General features: G+C 50.9%; 1 protein-coding gene and 1 pseudogene across 1 annotated transcript in view; both read left to right on the forward strand.

The window, feature by feature from the left end:
* The first annotated feature begins 6,525 nt into the window (after positions 1-6,525).
* LOC118616124 lies at positions 6,526-6,802 on the forward strand (annotated as a pseudogene).
* A 2,628-nt stretch (positions 6,803-9,430) lies between these two features.
* The window catches only part of NOTCH3 (notch receptor 3), a 43,552-nt gene continuing 31,493 nt past the window's right edge, over positions 9,431-21,489 (forward strand). The window contains exons 1-8 of the mRNA XM_036241530.1: positions 9,431-9,545; positions 12,586-12,664; positions 18,781-18,923; positions 19,003-19,341; positions 19,434-19,556; positions 19,648-19,881; positions 20,646-20,801; positions 20,888-21,073. Coding sequence (XP_036097423.1) covers positions 9,431-9,545; positions 12,586-12,664; positions 18,781-18,923; positions 19,003-19,341; positions 19,434-19,556; positions 19,648-19,881; positions 20,646-20,801; positions 20,888-21,073 — 1,375 coding nt within the window. The remainder of the gene's footprint in view (positions 9,546-12,585; positions 12,665-18,780; positions 18,924-19,002; positions 19,342-19,433; positions 19,557-19,647; positions 19,882-20,645; positions 20,802-20,887; positions 21,074-21,489) is intronic.

Below are 21,489 nucleotides of genomic sequence, written 5' to 3' on the forward strand. Positions count from 1 at the left end.
CTTCCAGAGTGATTTTTGCAACCCCCCAGATCAGCTTCCCTTGGCTAAAACCCTCCAGTGGCATCCACTGTGCTTGGGACAGAATCCTAGACCTTTCAACCCACTGGTACTTGGCCCCCATCCTTGACATCCCTCCCCTTGCTCACTCTGCACCAAGCACCCTGGCCTCCTTGCTGTTTTTCTCATCCACCCGCCCCTTCCTCCTCTGGGCCTTTATAAATACTGTTCTCTCTGCCTGGAACACCCTTCCTCTGGCTGTTTGTCTCATTGGCTTCTTCTCATTCAGGTCTCATTTCTGATGTCCACCTCACAGCAAGGCCGGACACCTCCCCCTACACACACTACAATCTCTTCCTCCCTCCTGTCACCCTTGATGGTTTTTATTTGTTCACAGTCTAGTTTCTTGTCTGTCTCCCCTATCAGGGCAGAAATTTGCTCTGTGTTCGTTCTCTCTCTCTCTCTCTCTCTCTCTCTCTCTCTCTCTCTCTCCATATATATATAAAATAGGGCCTGGCACCAAGTAGAGACTCAGTCAGTGTTTGTTGAATAACTGAATGAAGAAGAGCTGGAGGGCCAGAGTGAGCTCTCAGGTGAAAGGAGCCTTCTGGGTATGAGAAGGGAGCTTGTGGCAGTGGGCACAGCCTATACAAAGATGGGAAAGGGGCTGGGAGACAGGGAGGTGAAACTGGGAAGGTGGCAAGGGTGTCATTCTGAACAGTGGGGAGCCATGGAGGGTTTGAGCATGAGAGAGCCCTAGGAAGGCAGTGGCCAGGAGACCTGGCTGGGTCTGCAGCCCATAGCGCCTGGGTCCAGCCATCCCACTCTTGCCCAGGACCCACCCAGCAGCCCTCAATCCTGCTGGTTCTGGCACAGCTCACTGCCTGGGCAGCAAGGCCTGGCCCCAGTTTTCATGCAGAGGGTGGGACTGTGGTCCCAGGCAGAAAAGCCAAGGGCATGTTCTCAGGTTCCTGGTCACCAGGCCTGGGTCCAACAGCTGTGTATTGGCCTGGCCCCAGGTCCCCAATCCCTGGGGACTGACTCATTGAGGAGAAATGCAGTCCCCAGCCAAAGCAGCCAGCAGGGGCAGGGGGAGGGTTCAAGCATTCCCTACCCCCACCATTTGGGAACTGTGTGCCTGCCCCATGCAAGACCGTGGGAATGGTCTCTTCAACTGTCCTGTCTCCTAGGGATCAGGACACCTTGGGCTGGTCCTGCCACAGTGGCTGGAGGACAGCAGCAGGACCCTGGAGCCAGGAGCTCACCTTCTGCTTGCTGAGTGACTCTCCTCAAAATCAAGGGGGCTTCAGAAAGGGATTAGCATAGCCCAGTAGGTATGGCTCAGTGAATTGAGGGTCGACCCACGGAGTGAGAGATCCCAGTTTGATTCCTGGCCAGCGCACATGCCAGGATTGTGGGCTCGAGGCAGCTGATCAACATTTATGTTTCTATCTCTCTCTCCCTATAAAAACCAATAAAAACATATTAAAAAAAAAAAACAGATTGGCACAGAGTAGGAGCTCTGTATTTGTGTCTTTCTTCCTTTTGTCCCCTTCTCTATGCCATCCTTAGCTTATGTTTTCATCACTACTGCTTCCTCTCCGTCTCTGTCTGCCACAGACCAGGGGCTGCTGTATCAGCAGAGTAACAGACTCTGGACTTCCTGCCTAGCAAAATGTGTGTCCAGTTCCGTGGTTGCTCCTTGAGATGGGGAGCTCAGCATCTCAGAGTATTAATTCCAGCAGAAAATCCTTTCTCCTATGGGTCAGGAGAGGAGTTAGCCCCTCTCCTGAAGCCCTACCTTTGCCCCAGGTTCTTTTCTGGACCCTTAGGCCCCAGAATAGTACTGAACAGAGTGATCTAGGGCCCTGTGGTGGCTCTTCTGGCCTGGGCATCTTAATTCCTTCAGCCACTTCTTAAGTAAAAAAAAAGCCCTCCCATGTCACCCCTTCTCTGCCCACCCCATGCTGGATGAGGCCTGGTTCTTGGGGAGCTTCCAGTTTAGGGAAGAGACAGAGCAGGACACAGATGCTCTCATCCCCTTGTGGGCAAAGCTGAGCTGGAGGGCAGGAGGATGCAGGTAAAGCCCAGGGCAGCAGGGAAGCTGGGACTGGGGACAGGGCTTGGGGGGGATGGGGAAGAGGGCTTCCTGAAGCTGGAACCTTGAAGAATGAACAAGAGTTCACCAGGTACAGGAATGAGGGGAGGGAAGTCATGCTAGAAAGAGAGACCAGAATGGCATGGGGGTGGTATGTGTAAGAAATAGTAGAGCATGCCTTATATAACTAGAAGAAAATGCATTTTTCAAAGAGGACACATTTTCTATGAGTTCCTGCATGGGAAGGAAGCAAAAGGGTCCTCTGTCCAACTGTGTCCCCCAGGCAGAGGGCAAAGGCCAGGAGAATGCAAGGCCTGCTGGGTGAAGATGAAGACAGAAATGGCTCAGTCTGATAATGAGGGGGACAGGAGGGGCCAGACAGGGTCAGGCCCTCATCCACAGGACTGGGGGATTTAGGTTTTCTCCTGGGGTGATAGGCATGGTGAGGACTCAAGCTGCGCCTGGTCCATGGGCCTGTTGACTCAGCATACTCCTTGTGAGTCATGCTATGCGCCTTCTTATGCAATGTTTGTCTTTTTTTCTTCTCATTCACAATCCTGCCTCCAATCCCTCATGCTCCATGTGGCCTGGAGTTATTCAGACCTAGGTTCCAATCCCAGCTCTTCCTCTAGAAGCCTCCAACAAGTCACCATAAGATGGGCCTATACCCCCTCCACCATATAATAGGTGGACAGCTCCCTTCCCAGATGGGGGTTGGGGGTCATCTCTGATGCTAGGCCCTGGTCAGTCATTCAACTTTTTTTTTTAATTTTTCTTTTTCTTTCTCTTTTTTTTTTATCCTCACCTGAGGACATTTTTTCATTTTTTGTTCAGATAGAGTGGGGGAGAGAGAGAGAGAGAGAGAGAGAGAGAGAGAAACATCGACGTGAAAGGGACACATCGAGTGGTTGCCACCCGCACGACCCAACCAGGGCCGCGAACAAACTGCAACCGAGGTATATGCCCTTAGCAGGAACCGAACCCCGGTCTCTCTAGACCACAGGCTGACACTCTAACCACTGAGCCAAATCAGCCAGGGCATTTTTATATTTCTTTATTGATGTTAGAGAAAGAGGAAGGGAGAGGGAGAGAGAGAGAGAGAAACATTGATGAGAGAGAACATCGATTGGCTGCCCCCTGCATGCCCCCCACTGGGGATCAGGCCTACAACCTGGGCATGTGCCCTGACAGGGAATCAAACCGGCGACCTCTTGATGCATGGGTCGATGCTCAACCACTGAGCCATAATGGGCAGTCATTCAACTTTCATCCTTGGCTTTTCATGCTTCTCCTTCTCTGCCTTCTTCACCTCTTCCTCTTCCTGCATTTAAAAAGCAGCCAAGGGCCCTGGCCAGTTTGGCTCAGCGGTTGGAGCGTCAACATGCGGTCTGGAGAGACCTGGGTTTGGTTCCTGCTAAGGGCACGTACCTTAGCGGTTTGTCCCCGGCCCTGACTGGGTCATGTGGGTGGCGACCACTCGATGTGTCCCTTTCACGTTGATGTTTCTCTCTCTCTCTCTCTCTCTCTCTCAAAATAAATAAATAAATAAAAAAAGCATCCAAGGGTCTGGCTGGCGTGGCTCAGTGGTTGAGCATCAACCCATGCACCAAGAGGTCATCGGTTCAATTACCAGTCAGGGTACATGCCCAGGTTGTGAGCTTGATCCCCAGTGGGAGTGTGCAAGAGGCAACTGATCCATGTTGATGTTTCTCTCTCGTGGATGTTTCTATCTCTCTCTCTCTCTCCTCTCTCTGAAATCAATAAAACCATACTAAAATGAAATAAAATAAAAATCATCCAAGATATTTATTAGTAGATGAATGAATAAGCAAAATGTGGTATGGCCATTCAATGGAATATTACTCAGACATGAGAGGGACTGAAGCACTGACACACACTACAATGTAAATCAACCTTGAAAACATCATGCTGAGTGAAAGAAGCCAGACACAAAGGTCACATGGTGTATTATTTCATTATATAAAATGTCCAGAACAGGCAAATCCATAGAGACAGAAAGCAGAATAGTGGTTGCCAGAGCCTGGGGGAGGAGGAGTGGTGGGCAACTGCCAGTGGAAATGTGGATATGGGGTCTCCTTCAGAGGTGATGAAACTGTCTTGGAACCAGATAGAGGTGAACTGTACACTTACAAAAGGTAAGTGGTGCCCCGCCAGAGTAGCTCAGAAGATTGAACATTGACCCATGCACCAAGAGGTCACAGGTTTCATTCCCGGTCAGGGCACAATCCCAGGTTGCATGCTTGACCCCCAGTAGGAGGTGTGCAGGAGGCATCGGTATCTCGATCCTTTTCCCCTCTCTAAAAAATCAATGAAAACATATTTTATGCCCTGGCCGGTTTGGCTCAGCGGTTGGAGCATCGGCCTGTGAACCAGAGAGTCCCGGGTTAGGTTCCCGCTAAGGGCATGTACCTCGGTTGCAGTGTCCCCAGCCCTGGTTGGGTTGTGCGGGTGGCAGCCACTCGATGTGTCCCTTTCACGTCGATGTTTTTCTCTCTCTCTCCCTTCCACTCTATCTGAACAAAAAAATGGAAAAATGTCCTCGGCTGAGGATAAAATTAATTAATTAATTAATTAATTAATTAATTAAATATGTTAAAAAACATGTTTTAAAAAATAAATTTATTTTAAAATATATTTATTTTAACATAAATAAGTTAATAATATAAATAAATTTAATAAATAAATTTGTCTTAAAAAATAAATTAAAAGGTAAGTGATTGATTTTATGTTATGCAAATTTTGATTCAATTTAAAAAAATCACCACAGAAAATCATTAACAAATGCCAAAAACAGTGAGTGAAAGTGTGATGGACACCAGGATTTTCACACCATCTCAAAGTGTCTCCCCACATGATATTGATATTTTTTATTACAGGGTGGGGATGAAAAGAGAATGGTACTTTTACAATTTGGAAATTTGGCCAACTGCGCTCGAGTGATCAAAGTTTAACATCAACAATGCTGAGCCCAGCTGCGGTGGCTCAGAGGCTTGAGCCTCATCCCATGGACTGCGGGGTCCTGGTTCGATTCCGGAGATCAGGGCACATGCCCAGGTTTTGGGTTTGACCAGCAGAGGACGTGCAAGAGGCAGCTGATTGATGTTTCCCTCTCACATCGATGTTTCTATCTCTCTCCCTTCTTCTCTCTCTAAAAAAGCAATAAAAATATATTTTAAAAAAACAACAACAATGTTGCCCTGGTCAGTTTGGCCCAGCAGTAGTAGTGGAGTATTGGCCTGCGGACCAGAGAGTCCCGGTTTCTGTTCCTGCTAGGAGCACGTACCAAAAAAAAAAACAAAACAATAAAATAAAATAAAATAAAATTAAATTAAATTAAATTAAAAAGTTGAGAACTCACATCAGGTGCCTCCTGTTATGATGCACCAATGCACTGGGGAGGATCAGCCATTCTGCCAAAGACACAGCACCTGAACCTGCTCAGGTGGGACCAGCAGGCTGAATGAATCTGAAAACAACTGACCTCTACTCTCCAGAAATGTCAGCATCATAAAAGACACAGAAAGGCTGAGGAACTGATTCAGATTAAAGGACAAGAAACATAATAGTTAAATGCAACACATTGTTGGGGATTAGATCCTGGACCAGCAAAGAAACATGCTATAGAGAATATTACTGGGGCAATAGAAAACTTTGAATATGGACTGAAGGTGGAACTGGGGTGTATTTAGGTAAGAGAATGCCCTTGTTCGTAGGGAATGCACAGGGATGTGTTGGGGGCCAAGGAACATGATGTCTGCAACTTGTTCTACTATCTGTATATGTAATTTACATATATATGGCAAAGTATAGGTAAATATGGACCAAGTGCATATAGAAATTGTATTATTGTGCATTTAAAAGTATTTTAAGCCCTGACTCATTTGGTTTAGCGGTTAGAGCATTAGCCCATGGACCAAAGTGTCATGGGTTCAGTTCCAGTCAAGGGTACCTAGCTGGGTTACAAGTTTGATCCCCGGCCCTGGTCGGGGTTGTGTGGGAGGCAACCAATCAATGTGTCTCTCTTACATTGATGTTTCTCTCTCCCCCTCCTCCCTCCCTCCTACTCTATATAAAAAAATTGATGCAAAAATATCCTCAGGATGAGAATTAACAACAGCAACAAAAATGTATTTTAAAAGAAAAAGTTTTAGCCCTGGCCAGTGTGGTGTGACTCAATGGATTGAGCATCATCTCATGCACCGAGAGGTCCCCAGTTCGATTGCTGGTCAGGGCACATGCCCAGGTTTTGGGCTTGATCCCCAGTAGAAGATGTGCAGGAGGCCTCAGCTAATGGATATTTCTCTCTCATCCATGTCTCTCTTTCCCTCTCGCTTCCTCTCTCTCTCTCTAAAACCAATTAAAAAGAAAAAAAGAAGATGCTCTTGGGTTAGAACCTAGTTTGCAGTGACATGGTTAAACACACCAAGAACGTCAGAATCATAGATAAGTACAGGACCGTTATGGTGCCTCCATTAGGAAAATGGTGAAGAAAATCAAAAGCAGTCAGCATGCCAAGTACACTTGCTCCTTTTGTGGCAAGACCAAGATGAAGAGACGAGCTATGAAATATGGCACTGTGGTTCCTGCGTGAAAACAATCACTGCTGCTGCCTGGACCTAAGACAGCACTTCTGCTGGCACAATCAAGTCTGCCATCAGATGACTGATGGAACTGAAAGACCAGTAGAAGCTCCACAGTTTGAAACATTGCTAGCCTGTAATAAACGGGTTAATTTATGTAACAAAGTTACTTTGGCTTGTTAATTTTTAAACTTTTTATTTTGTTAATCCTCACCCAAGGATATTTTTCCATTGATTTTTAGACAGAATGGAAGGGAGGAACAGAATGGAAGGGAGATAGACACATTGATTGGTTGCCTCCCACATGACCCTGACTTTGAGGCCTGAGATTGAACCTGCAACCCAAGTACATGCCCTTGACTGGGAATCTAACTTTTGACCCTTTGGTCTGAGGTCTGAACCCTAACCACTGAGCAAAACTGGCCAGGGCTGATTTGTTAATTCTATTAAATAGACATTCTGATTTACATCGTATTAATTTTGCTTTCTCAAAAAAAAAAAAAAAAAAAAACTTGGAAATTAAAATCCATCTAATTTTTCAGTAATCAAATGATATATAACAGAATATGAGCCTTATAGGTTAAGTATGTGTCTTAGCTTTTTATAAGTCTGTTTTTGCCAGTTCAATTTCTTTGAGATACATTGGTTTAAGTTGTATAAACTTGTTTTTAAATCACAGTTAATTTCCCCCCTTTATTGATTTTAGAGAGAAAGGAAGAAAGAGGGAGAAAGAGATAGAAACATTGATGAGAGAGAGCATCTATCGGATGCCTCCTGCATGCCCCCCACTGAGGATTTGATCCACAGCCTGGGCATGTGCCCTAACTGGGAATTGAACTGGTGACTTCTTGGTGCATCGGTCAACATTCAACCACTGAGCCACACAAGCCGGGTGGCAGTTAATTTTATTTTTATCCTCACCCGAGGACATTTTTCCTTTTCTTTTGTTCAGATAGTGGGAGGGAGAGAGAGAAAGATCGATGTGAAAGGGACACATTGAGTGGCTGCCACCCGTATAACCCAACCAGGGCCGGGGACAAACTGCAACTGAGGTACATGCCCTTAGCAGGAACTGAACCTGGGTCTCTTGAGACCACAGGCCGACGCTCTAACCACTGAGCAAAACTGGATAGGGCTTAATGTTTTTAAAGGTATGATGGACATATACTTTCTCTTAACTTTTGGTGCTTTGTCTGATCATTGTATCAGCCTCTTCAGGAAACAGTGAAACAATTATATTGAGAACAAATTTGCAAATCATACCATTCTCCATTTTTCAGTTTGCACACAAGAATTTCCAGGAATAAATTATTGAATTTACTGTAGATGGTCGCACTAATAAAAAATGAAGTTGCTTGTAGATAAAAAAGAAAAGAAAAAGTTTTTTAATTGCCCAAAGATCTCTGGGGTCCCCATGTGACTATCTGCAATCATGATCCCTCTGTATTCAGCCCTCATGTTCAGCTGCCTCCTGGGTGATCTCCAGGCTCTTCAGATTCAGTACCTCACCCCCAAACAATTCCTCCTCCCTGCAGCCTCATCACCAAGCCAAATACCAGGGGGCCAGCCTGACCACTTTCTCTTCCTTCTCCCCATTGCCAGCTCCACCCCTGGCCTACTCATTCTCCCTCCAGACTCTGTCCCCTCATCTGGGTTCAGGACTGTCCCTCTGCTGGGATGTCATCCCTCCAGTTCATCCAGGCCGAGCCCCGTTGGACCCTCCTCTTGGAAGTCCTCTCTGAGGGTGGAAGATGCACCCTGCCCGTTGAACAAAGCCAAAATAGACCTGGAGTTTTATACCTATTTGTTGAATTAATGAATGAAGAAATAAGGAACCCACCTTCCAGAAAGAGCCCTCACCAATCCCTCTATGAGTCCTCCCCAGACTCTGCCCCTTCCTCTGTCCCAGCCCAGAGTCCACAGTGCTGGGGGTGTCTGTGTCTGCCTTTCTTCCCCAGAATGACAGCTACTCCAAGGCTGGGCTTGTGGCCTTTCAGGGGTCCCATTCTTGCCATGGGGACATTTTGGAAAAGGAGTTGATCAAATTGAGTGGCAAAGCTGTGTGGGGCTGGAGGGGGTGTTTGGGGTTCACACAGGATTGTGAAGAAGAAGGGGAGTAAGGAGTGTTTATGCATGTCTTTGCCAGTATGCATGAGATTCTTAGCTTGGGTCTGAGGTCTGAGGCTGCAAAAGCCATCCCAGGCTCAAGGCTTGGCTGGGCCTGAGTTTCAAGTTCTCCAGTGTTTCAGATTTTAAGTCCCCGTGAAGCTCTTTGCATGTATCTGCATTTGTGTATGGTGGCTGTGTGTTCCTGAGCCTCTCAGGACATGCCTGGTCTCAGTTTTGAAGTATCTGGGGGTCTGTGTTTGTGTCCTGGTCCTGTGTGTGTCTTTGGCTCTGGGTGTATTGGGAGCAGGGGTAATCACTAATCTGGGTGTGTCTGCCACTTCGAGTTCGTTGGTCCCGCATCTCCCCGCATGGCCCGCCTGTTTCTGAGGGTCCGTGGGTCCCAAACTGTGTGGGTGGGTGGAGGGTGGGCAGGGACCCTTGGAGGCCGGGCAGGGGGCGGGAAGCTCAGGGCAGGCCCCGGGGCGGGGCGAAACTCCAGGGCTGGGGGCGGGGCGACCCGGCAGCCTCACTTCGGCGAAGTTGGCGGCGCTGAGGCTGGCCCGGGACGCGCCCGGAGCCCAGGGAAGGAGGGAGGAGGGAGGAGGGAGGGTCGCGGCCGGCCGCCATGGGCCCGGGGACCCGGGGCCACCACCGCGGCCTGATGTCGCCGCTACCACCACTGCCATCCGTGCAGGCGCCGCTCCTACTGCTGCTGCTACTAGCGGGACCGGGAGCTGCAGGTGAGGGGCCGGGATCTGGAGGTGGGAACAGACTGCAGGGAAGGAAGGGAGGAGAGCAGAGTACAAGGATCCCCGAGTCTGGTGCTGGGGGTGGGGGGCTGGCCCTTGGAGCCAAGGACCAGAGCAGTGGAAGGCGAGCAGGAGCCCGGGACGGCGTGTCAGTCCCGGGGGACAAGGACTCAGAATGGGGGGGGGACGACCCCAGAGGCCCGAGACACAGGGGGGTCCTGGAGCGATCAGGGCTGGGGATGAAGAGACCCAGAAGTCCGGGACTGGGAGCTTGAGGTGCAGGGATCAGGGACGCAAAATTACGGGGAGAGGGGGTACCAAGAATCTGGGGCTCGCTCTCAACCCACGCCCATCTGAAGTCCTGGGAAGGTCACGATTGGAGCTCAAGTGCCCCCAGGGCGGGGACCCCTCGTACAAAAGCCCTCCTCCTCCCCCCCGCACAACACGCAGGCCTGGCAGGGCGGGGGGTCGGGGGGCCGGGAGGGGGCGCGAAGTTCTCGGAGCTCTGAACTCGGAGGAAACTTCCCAGACCGGAGCGCTGCAAGACCCGGAGCCAGTGCCAGAGCCGGAACCGGAGCCGTAGCGGCGCCCTGTGCCCCTTCCCCAGACCCCGGCCCCGCTCCCTCCCTAGGCCGCCAAGATCTGGCGGCCCCTGGACCGGGTCCCCGCCTTGGTAGGGGAGGGCGGAGGGCCAGAGCCCACGTGCTCCTCTCCGGCTTCTGCGCCGGGACCCTCCAGCCCGAGCCCCTCCCCAGCCGGCCGGGGCCCCCCGCCCCTCCCCCTCCACATTTTCCCCTCCCTCGCTCGGGACAATGGCCGCGCCGTCTAGACACCCCCTCCCCCCGGCTGGCCTCGCGCTTTATTTGCCAGACAAAGCGGGATGAACGGTGAGGCCCGGGTGGGGGTTTGGGGGCGCATCCCCCCCCAAGGGAGGCCTGGCGGGCGGAGGAGGGACTCGGGCCCAGCAGCCCTAGTAGAAGATCCCGGGGAGCCGCTGTTGGGGCTGGGTTCTGGGAGGGGATGGAAGTGCTGGAGGGACCGGCCTCCCCAGCACCTCCCCCCAACCCCAGCCCCGCACTGGGCAGGACCAGGCAGGAGCAACCGCCCCCGCGAGGCCAGCGGGCACCCACATGGTCTGTCGCACACTTGCAGGTACACACAGCCCTTGGTCACATACATCTCAGTCTAGATGTGCACACACACAGAGTACACCCACAGACACCCCTGCCTCCACACACAAGACATACCCAGACACACACAGCTCACACACTGATGTGCACATACAATCACATGTGTTCACACAAAGTATGTATCATCAGCCCAAGGCCTTGCATATGCTGCCTTCACACTCTCAGACACATACAGACACAGATCCAAGGGCATGCCCAGCTCACACATGCAGATGGGCACATCAAACCTATTCACAGGCCCCCCACACAGATACCCAAATACATGGTTCACATACATGTGTGCACAAGAGATCCAGCATGAACACATGGCACACACATCTGTACATCCATTCACGTCACATACACACATGGCTCACACAGCCCACAGCTCAGCAAGGCCCTCAGCCTGGGTTTCATGGTCCCCAGTGTGAATTAACAAACATCCACAGGCCCCTATCTGGGTGATAGTGTCCTGTCCCTGCTTGTCCCCTTCCTCAGGGGACATATGCCATATTGGCCCATTCTCATGTTCAGCTCAACTCCTTCTGTCTCTACTGTCTCTCCCTTTCTAGCTTTCTATCTCTGTACTTCTCTGCTTCTCTGTCTCCACTCTGTGTCTGCCTGCTTCTAGTTTCCTTTTTTTTTAAATCCTCACCCAAGGACATTTTTCCATTTTTTGTTCAGATAGAGTGGGAGGGAGAGAGAGAGAAACATTGATGTGAAAGGGACACATCGAGTGGTTGCCACCCGCACGACCCAACCAGGACCTGGGACAAACTGCAACCGAGGTACGTGGCCTTAGCGGGAACTGAACCCGGGTCTCTCTGGACCACAGGCCGACGCTCTAACCGCTGGGCCAAACCGGCCAGGGCCTAGTTTCCTTTTTTATATTTGTCTCTATCTCCATCCATCCATCTTTCTTTTTTCTTTTTTAATTGGTTTTTAGAGAGAGAGGAAGGGAGAGAGAGAGAGAGAGCAGAAACATCAACTGACTGCCTCCTGCATGCCCCCCACTGGGGATTGGGCCCACAACCTGGGCATGTGCCCTGATCAAGATCGAACCGGCAACCTCTTGGTGCATGGGTCGACGCTCAACTACTGAGCCACACTGGCCAGGCTTCATCCATCTTTCTATCTCTCTGTGACACACACATGCACACAGTGGCCCCATACCTGTCAGCACACACAATTCTCCACTAGCTCACACCCAGACATGCCCCAGACCTGTCTGGCAGGACAGTTAGACTGTGCCATAGAGGGACATAGCCCTCAGGGATGAGAATGCTGGACAGGGCAGTACATGTCTGGGGCCAGCTGCCCCTCCCTTCAACACACACCCTGCAACACCCATTGCTGGCTGCGCCTGGGGTACATGCCCTGGCCTCTCTCCCCAGAGCCACTGCACAAGGCTGCACAGCTGGAGAAGATTCCCAACATCACTGGAACAGAGAGCCATGTTGCAGGACTCCCTGTCCCTGCCCCCTCTATTACCCCAGGATCTGGGCACGCAGCCCCAGACCTCCCTTTACCAACTGGCACCCTCACTTCCTGCCACTGCACCCCCATTTTGGCAGCTTCCTGAGCCCCAACATCTGGTACAAGTCAGCACCTCCTCCTGCCTGCCCCTGCCTTTTGGTTCTCAGGACTCTGGAGCTGGCAGGGACAGCTGCGGCCCTAACAGCTGGGGCCAGGGTGGGGAGCCGTGGGAACCTTAGATGGAGGGGCTCCCTGCACCCGCAGAAACACTCCCAGCTTCAACTGTGCAGCTGTTGCCTGGGAGAGGGAAGGAGGGGGTCTGTCACTCTGAGCTGGGGTTCCTGGGCACCTGGCTGACCTGCCCACCTCTGTTCACCCTGACACAGCTCCCCCTTGCCTGGATGGAAGCCCATGTTCCAATGGAGGTCGCTGCACCCAGCTGCCCTCCCGGGAGGCTGCCTGCCTGTGAGTTCCTGGCTCTGAGCCATTAACGGGCCCTGTGTGGGGAGGCAGTCTGTCTTGCCCTCCTGTCCCTGTGTCCATTATGAGTGCTTCTACGACTTCCTATATGTGTGGCTTGGGCAACTTCTTGATTCCCCTGGAATCAGCAGGGTTAAAAGCAGGAGCTCAGATGTCTGCCCAACCTGGATTCAAATCCCATATCATGTTGCAGACTGGCTGGGAGTTCAACTCTTTTAAAAAAAATATGTTTTTATTAATTTGAGAAAGAGAGAAAGGGAGAGGGAGGTAGGGAGGTAGGTAGGGAGAGAGAGAGAAAAATTGATGTGAGAGAGAAACATCAATCGGTTGCCTCTTGCTCGAAACCCCCCTACCTACCTGAGGATTGAACCTGCAACCTGGGTAGGTGCCTTGACCAGGAATCGAACCGGTGACCTTTCAGTGCACAGGAACATGCTCAACCAACTGAGCCACACTGGCCAGGGCTGGGACTTCAACTCTTTAAGTCTCAGTGTCCTAATCTGGAAAATGAGCCCAGTAACCCCACCTTCACAGAATTCTTAGCTGCCTAAGGTCATGTGTAAAGCCTTTGATGGAGGTAGTTATAATGTAATCAATATATCTTCAGGGACTGCCCTGGCTGGTTTGGCTCAGCGGTTAGAGCATCGGCCCATGGACCAGAGGGCCCCGGGTTTGGTTTCTGCTAAGGGCCTGAACTCGGTTGCAGTTTGTCCCGGGCCCCAGTTGGGGTCGTGTGGGTGGCAACCACTTGATGTATCTGTCTCACATCGATGTTTCTCTCTCTCTCTCCTGCTCTATCTGAGGATAAATGCAAAAATGTCCTCGGGTGAGGATAAAAAAAAAAACTTCAGGGACCAATAGCAGTGGGTTGGCAGTTGTGGGTACACCATCTGCACCCTCCCCTATCTAAAGATTTTGAGGTGGGGATGCAGGAGGCCTGTAATACAGCCCAGGTCTGCCACTTGATTGCTTGGGTTAATCATTTTCCTTTTGTGAACCTCACTACATCTGTGAAATAGGGGTGTTTCTTCCTGGCTCGCGACCAGGAAGACAGAGGGCTGGAGGTGAACAAGGCAGAGGCTGGGAGAGAGCTGAGCAGAGGAAGACAGAGTTCAGTTTAAATTCTGGGCTCTGGGTTACCATGAGCAAGTGCTTTGAGCTCTCTGAGCCTCAGGTTTTGCATCTTCAAACGGGGCAATAATAGTTCGTTCTTTCTTTTTGCTTAATCCTCTCCCGAGGATATTTTTATAGTGAGGTTTTTTTTTTTTTTTTTTTTTTTTTTTTTTTTTTTAAGAGAAAGTGGAAGGGAGGGAGGAGGAGAAAGAGAAAAAACTTCAATGTGAGAGACAGACTTTGATTAGTTTCTTCCTGTGGGACCCCAACCAGGGCCAGGGAGTGAACCAGCAACCCAGGTACGTGCCCTTGACCTGGAATCAAACCCGAGACCCTTTGGTCCATGGGCCAAACCAGCCAGGATAGTAATTCCTTCTTTATGAGGTTGATTGTACAGATTTATTTATTTATTTATTTTTAATTTTTTTATTCTCACCCAAGGACATTTTTCTATTTTTTTGTTCAGATAGAGTGAAAGGGAAAGAGAGGAAGAGAGAAACAAAGATGTGAAAGGGACACAAGTGGCTGCCACCCGCACGACCCAACCAAGGCCGGGGACAAACTGCAACCAAGCAAGGTACATGCCCTTAGCAGGAACCGAACCTGGGTCTCTCGGGACCGCAGGTCGACCCTCTAACCACTGAGCCAAACCGGCCAGGGCAATTGTATAGATTTAAATAAATCCTTCATATGATGAATTTAGCATACTGCTTGACACACAGCAAGTGCTCAATAAATAGGGATTATTTTATTATTTAAGACCTTTATTAATAGATGCTTGTGGTTTGTTGACTATTTTTCTAATGTTGTAAACTTTTATTACAAATTGAAAATGAAGGTCTTGAGGGGGTGGGGGGAGAGATAAACTACAGAACTTATATGCATGTATGCAAAACCAATGGACCTGGACAACAAAGCTGGGGACAGGGCAGGGAGGGAGGGGAAGGGTGTCAATGGGGAAAAAAATGAGAAACATCTGTAACAAAAATAAATTGATAAAAAATTATAAAAGAAAAAAAAATGAGGGTCTTAAAAATCTCAACTTGACCAGATATGAAACAGTTTTAAAAATTTTATGGTTGGCCCTGGACGGTTTGGCACAGCGGTTAGAGCATCGGCCTGCCATCCCGAGAGACCCTGTTCGGTTCCCGCTAAGGGCACGTATGTCGGTTGCAGTTTGTCCCCGGCCCTGGTTGGGTTATGTGGGTGGCAACCACTCGATGTGTCCCTTTCATGTCGATGTTTCTCTCTCTCTCTCTCTCCCTCTCCCTCCCACTCTATCTGAACAAAAAATGGAAAAATGTCCTTGGGTGAGGATAAAAAAAAAAAAAAAATTATGGTTGTATTGAGAAAAAACAAGGTTTTAAAAACAACAACAAAGAAAATGTTTATAATTACCAAAAAGAGACATCTTTAGGTAAAAAATACCGATTTAGTTATCTGGTCATTGGGCAAAAAATAAGCAACTAAGGTCTTCAGTTCCAATCTTTTGTTCATTTCTTATTGGTGGAATTTCATATTCATTTCTTCTTGTTGGACAACTGAACCAGATAGTAGTAGAGATGGGGAGCTGGCATTTGCTCGGCCCTTCCTGCTCAGCCTCTGGATCAACGAATTCTCAGCCAGTAGATCCGCTGCTTTTGTCTCTTTGGCATCTTGTGGTATAGAGTTTTCTGGGCATCTGCATCTGTATTTGAAGTTGCAGAAGACATTGATGTAGCTACTGACCTTGGGTCTCATCTCCTTGAATTTCCTTATCTTCTTCATTGCTGTTCTCTCTAGGTTGTCTTTGGTGAGGAGAGCCAACAGGGATTATTATTATTATTATAAATAATAGCAGGGACACAGGAAGTAGGTGCCATAAGGGGAACCTCTCAAGATTATGGGGAAATGCTTAGTTCCTTTTATAATATTGTCATTGCCCTGACCGGCCCTGGCCGGTTTGGCTCAGAGGTTAGAGCAGTAGGCCCATGGACCAATGAGTCTCGGGTTGATTCCGGTCAAGGGCAGTACCTGGTACCTCGGTTACACGCACCTGCACCTCCGTTGCAGGTACCTAGGTTGCGGTTCTTGCAGGAGGCAACCGGTCCATGTGGCTCTATCACATCGATGTTTCTCTGTCTCTGTCTCTGTCTCTCCCTCCGGCCCTCCCACTCTATCTGATGATAAATAGAAGAATATCCTCCGGTGAGGAATAAAAAAGAAATGTAATGTCATTAGTAATAGCAGTTCACGTTAATTAATTGATTTATTCATGTATTAAACAACTTGTGACTTTAGCCCCAGGGGAGCCCCTTTGAAGTGATACACGCACTTTGAGTGGAGACGCACTTGAGCTCACCTGGGTGGGATGCTTAGCCTGGCTGAGCGGGCTTTTCTGGTTGGGAGTCTGCAATGGTAAAAATAGAGAAAAGTGCGACCGGATCTGGAGCCACTCACCTGGGAGGCGGAGCCGCGGGGCCAGGACCTGCGCGGTAGAACTCTGCGCCTGGAATACTGCCGACAGGTGGATGCGCCCGCGGCTGCCCCACCCCTCGACAGGTGAATCACCGGCGCGCGTGGCTGTCTGGAGCCTGGATCGCCCGGAGTGGAGCGGGCTCAGTCGATCTGGGCCGTGGGAACCACTCCCCACGTACCCCCCCCCCCCACCAAGGTCCCAAATACTCGTATACTTTAAGGGCGCCCCAGTTTGGCACCTCCTTCATGGATCCCCAAGTCTTCTCCCCGAAGTAGGCTTCCAAGCTGGTCTTTATCTCCCAGTCCTCGCCTCCCCAGCTCCCCACCCCCCCCGCCCAAGTCTGTTCTCCCCTTCGTCCATCACCCCCGAAACCCAGGCCGTGGGGCGGGGCCCGGGCGGAGGCTGGAACCGGCCCGACCGGTCGGCGGGGTAGCGGGGCTCAGAGCGTGGGAACCCGCCGGCGGCGCTGGGAGGGGGCCGCGCGGCCGCGCCCTTCCTGGCTGTGGGACCCGCAGTTCGGGACGCCCCGTGCAGCGCGCCCCCTCCCGGCATGCAGTGGTGGCGGCGGTATTTGCCCTGCAGGCATTTGAGGAGGGAGCTGGGTCCTACCCTCGGGACAACGTGAGCCCCTTCCTAGCCACTCCCGGACCTGTTTCGCTGGGGGCCGGGGTGGGGGGATCTTGTGGGTGACGCTAAGGACTGAGTCAGCCGCTTCAGTTTAGCCCTAAGCGACTGGAACAAGCCAGAGGGAGGGACCAGCAGGGGCTGGGGGTGGGGGTGAGGGGGCAGCGTCGGGGGTGGGGTTTGGATCTTTTTGCCTCTCCAGGCCCCTCCCTCTGAACTCGCAGGAGATTTCCAATTTTTATTTATTTTTTATTTTTTTAAGAGAGAGGAAGGGAGAGGTTGAGAGAGAGAAACATCAACATCCATTGGCTGCCTCCTGCACAGCCCCTGCTGGGGATCTAGCCCACAACCTGGGCCTGTGCCCTGACAGAAATCAAACGGCGACCTCTTGCCCTGGCCGGTTTGGCTCAGCGGTTAGAGCGCCCGCCTGCGGTCCGGAGAGACCTGGGTTCGGTTCCCGCTAAGGGCATGTACCTTGGTTGCAGTTTGTCCCCGGCCCTGGTTGGTCGTGCGGGTGGCAGCCGCTCGATGTGTCCCTTTCACGTCGATGTTTCTCTCTCTCTTCCTCTCTCTCCCTCCCACTCTGTCTGTACAAAAAATGGAAAAATGTCCTCGGGTGAGGATAAAAAAACAAACAAACAAACAAACAAACAAAAAAACCGGTGACCTCTTGGTGCATGGGTCCATGCTCATCACCAGCCACAGCACCAGGCCAGGAGATATTTCCACTCTTAAGACCATCCCTATTCCAGTTCTCATATTTCTCCCACACTCTATCCAGCTTGCTTTGGTGGGTTTAGAGAGGGGGCTGCAGGCTAAAGGACTTCCCTCAAAAGCGGGCATCAGTATTAGTGTCTACCTCCTCACTACTGTGGGAAAAAGGGGTGTATGTGTCCCCAGAAAAGGAGTAGAGAGTTTGTGGGATCCTTCTGTCTGTCTAGGTGAAAGTTGCCCTCATCTGTGACCAAGCCTGTGGGCTAATGTCTGAGTATTTGCCAGGCCAGTATGTGGAGTTAGTATGCCCCTCGGTGTGTGCCTGGCTGGTTGTCTTCTGGAGTTTGAGGTTGCTGTTCCCTCTGCCTGGAGCACTCTTTCCAACATAGCCTCATGGCTACCTCCCTTCCTTCACTTGCCCCCACTCCTCATCACTCTGTCCCCCTTATTCTGTCTTAGTTTCCATTTCCTGTGGCTGCTGTAACAAATTGCCCAAAACTGAGTGGTTTAAAACAACAGAAATTAACCCTCACTGTTCTGGAGGTCAGAAGTCTGAAATCAAGGTGTTAGCAGCCACCCACTCTCCAGTGGCTTTAGGGGAGAGTCCTTCCTTTCCTCTTTCACATTCTAGTAGCTCCAAGCTTTCCTTGGCATGTGGGTGCAACACTCCAGTCTCTGTCTTTGTAGTGCCTTCTCCTCTTTCTCTCAAATCTCCCTCTGCCTTTCTCTTAAAAAGACATCATCATTGGATTTAGGGTCCACCTGGAAAATCCAGGGTGCTCTCATCTGTAACTTAGTTACATCTGTCACTTAGTTACATCTGCAAAGACTCTTTTTCCAAATAAAGTCATAGTCACAAGTTCTGGGACATGGACATTTCTTTTCTAGGGCCACCACTCTACTATACCATACCCTTCATGGCTGTCACCACCCCCTGCTGGCATGTTATATACTAATTTGTGATTTGTTTATCTTCTCTTTGCCCAGTCTAGCTGTGAGCATCAAGAGGGTGGGACCACTTTTATTGTATTTGCTGCTGCATTCCTATTGCTAAGAACATAGTAGATGCTTAGTGAATATTTGTTGCATGAATGAATATGTGTTTATTGCCCTGTTTGCCCATGTGTTTCTTGCCTGTCTTGTGTGTATCTCTGTGTATCTCCTGCCCTCACTGAGCTGTCTCTGCCCACAGGTGCCCACCAGGCTGGGTGGGTGAGCGGTGCCAGCTGGAAGATCCCTGCCATTCGGGCCCCTGTGCTGGCCGTGGTGTCTGCCAGAGCTCAGTGATAGCAGGCACCGCCCGGTTCTCCTGCCGCTGTCCCCGTGGGTTCCGAGGTAAGGGAGGATCTGGAGGGGGACCCTGAGATAAGCAGGGGTGTGGTCCACCTAACTCACCTTTTCTTGGTCCCTCTAGGCCCTGACTGCTCCCTGCCAGACCCTTGCCTCAGCAGCCCCTGTGCCCATGGGGCCCGCTGCTCAGTGGGGCCTGATGGCCGCTACATCTGCTCTTGCCCACCTGGCTACCAGGGCCGCAGCTGTCGAAGTGACATGGATGAGTGCCGGGCTGGGGGTCCCTGCCATCATGGTGGCACCTGCCTGAACACACCTGGCTCCTTCCGCTGCCAGTGCCCAGCTGGCTACACAGGGCCACTGTGTGAGAACCCTGCCATGCCCTGTGCTCCCTCACCATGCCGTAATGGGGGCACCTGTAGACAGAATGGCGATCTTACCTATGATTGTGCCTGCCTTCCTGGTGAGGAAGCTGTTCTTGGGGAAGGCAGCAGGGGTGGGGAAACAGCAGGCCAGCCTAACAGTGACAGTACTTGCCTCCTCCTCTCATGCTAGGGTTTGAGGGCCAGAACTGTGAAGTGAATGTGGATGACTGTCCAGGAAACCGATGTCTAAACGGGGGGACATGTGTAGATGGTGTCAACACCTACAACTGCCAGTGCCCTCCAGAGTGGACAGGTGGACACTGGGGCTGAAGGGAGCTGGGTGGCAGACCTTGGGTGGGGATGCACAATCCAGGTGGCTGAACTGGGGCATCTATGTATCACAGGCCAATTCTGCACAGAGGATGTGGACGAGTGTCAGCTGCAGCCCAATGCTTGCCATAATGGGGGCACCTGCTTTAACACGCTGGGTAGCCACAGCTGTGTGTGCGTCAATGGCTGGACTGGTGACAGCTGTAGTCAGAATATTGATGACTGTGCCACGGCTGTGTGCTTCCATGGGGCCACCTGCCATGACCGCGTGGCCTCTTTCTACTGTGCCTGCCCCATGGGCAAGACTGGTGAGTGGCTGTTTCCCCTGTAGGCAGCAAGGGAGCCATTGATGGTTCTTGAGTGGGGACAAGGGTGGTGTCTGAATAGAGTGTTAAAATGATTATGCTGGAGGCCAGATTTGGGGTGAACGTAAGCCTGGGAAAGGCCTGGGAGGAGGGTGGCATATGGTCCAGGACAGAAGCCATGGGAATAGAGAGCTACACTGTAAGAAAGAAAGGAGACCTTTGGAAGTGGCAAAGATCAGAGAAGGTGTTTAGAAGGGGGACTTGAAAATGGAGGGAAGGTCCTGGCCCATTTGGCTCGGTGATTAGAGCATTGGCCCCACAGACCAGTAAGTCCCGGGTTTGATTCCAGTCAAGGGCCTGATGTACCTCGGTTGCGGTTCATCTCCGGCCCTGCTCAGGGCTGTGTGGGAGGCAACCAGTTGATGTGTCTCTTTCACATCAATGTTTCTCTCTCTCTCCCTCTCTCCCTCCCTCCTATTCTAACTGAAGATAAATGAAAAAATATTCTTGGGTGAGGATTAAAAGAAAATAAAAATAATAAGTGACTGTTTCCAACTAATTTTCAAATGATTTAGAAAAAAAGATAGATAGGGGTGTATAAATAAATTTCTCTATGTTTGAACATTTTCATAATAAATAATTAGGGAAATGTAGCTACCAAATACACTATAGGTTAATAAAAACAAAACACAAAATACTATGTGGGGGTGTGGGACCTTTGAGCAGAGCAGGAGGGTCTGCCCTTGACCTCTGCCTGTCCCTTTCAGGGCTTCTGTGTCATCTGGATGATGCCTGTGTCAGCAATCCCTGTCATGAGGATGCTATCTGTGACACAAATCCAGTGAATGGCCGGGCCATCTGCACTTGTCCACCAGGCTTCACCGGTGGCGCATGTGACCAGGATGTGGATGAGTGCTCCATTGGTGAGGGGGTATTGTCTGAGTTGGAAGGAGGGGACAGGTCACTCCTCAGTTGCCCATATCCATACCCGCTGTGCCTTTTTCCACAGGTGCCAACCCATGTGAGCACCTGGGCAGGTGTGTGAACACACAGGGCTCATTCCTGTGCCAGTGTGGCCGAGGCTACACTGGCCCGCGCTGTGAGACCGACGTCAATGAGTGCCTGTCTGGGCCCTGCCGCAACCAGGCCACATGCCTGGACCGCATAGGCCAGTTCACCTGCATCTGCATGGCAGGTACGTGGTAGGCATGGTAGGGGCTAGACCTAAGGCTGGGTACTGGGAGAGAGAAGCCTGCAGGAGAGGGAGAGGGTAGAACTGGGTTCCCAATGGGACCCTGAGAAAGTGAAACCTGGGATGAGGTGGAGGTGGGGCCAGGGTAGAACCTTGTGAGAGGCTGGGGATGTGGTCAAATGGAATCAGTAGAATCTCAGGCTGAGAGTGGAGTCTGAACCTTAGGACCCACTGGGGGTCATGGACAATATGGGGCAGGAGTTAGAATGAGGTTTAGATGTAGTCTGCAGATAGTCCTTCTGGGGTGTGCACAAGGCTCTGGTGGGCCCTGGGGCTTGGAGCTGGGGACAGGGCAGGTCTGTGGACTGGAGATGGAAGTGGGTGGTCTGAAGGCAAGGTCCATATGGAGTCTCATAAGC

This window comes from Molossus molossus, unplaced genomic scaffold, assembly GCF_014108415.1.
Source record: "Molossus molossus isolate mMolMol1 unplaced genomic scaffold, mMolMol1.p scaffold_m16_p_4, whole genome shotgun sequence".
In the NCBI taxonomy this organism is placed as follows: Eukaryota; Metazoa; Chordata; class Mammalia; order Chiroptera; family Molossidae; genus Molossus; species Molossus molossus.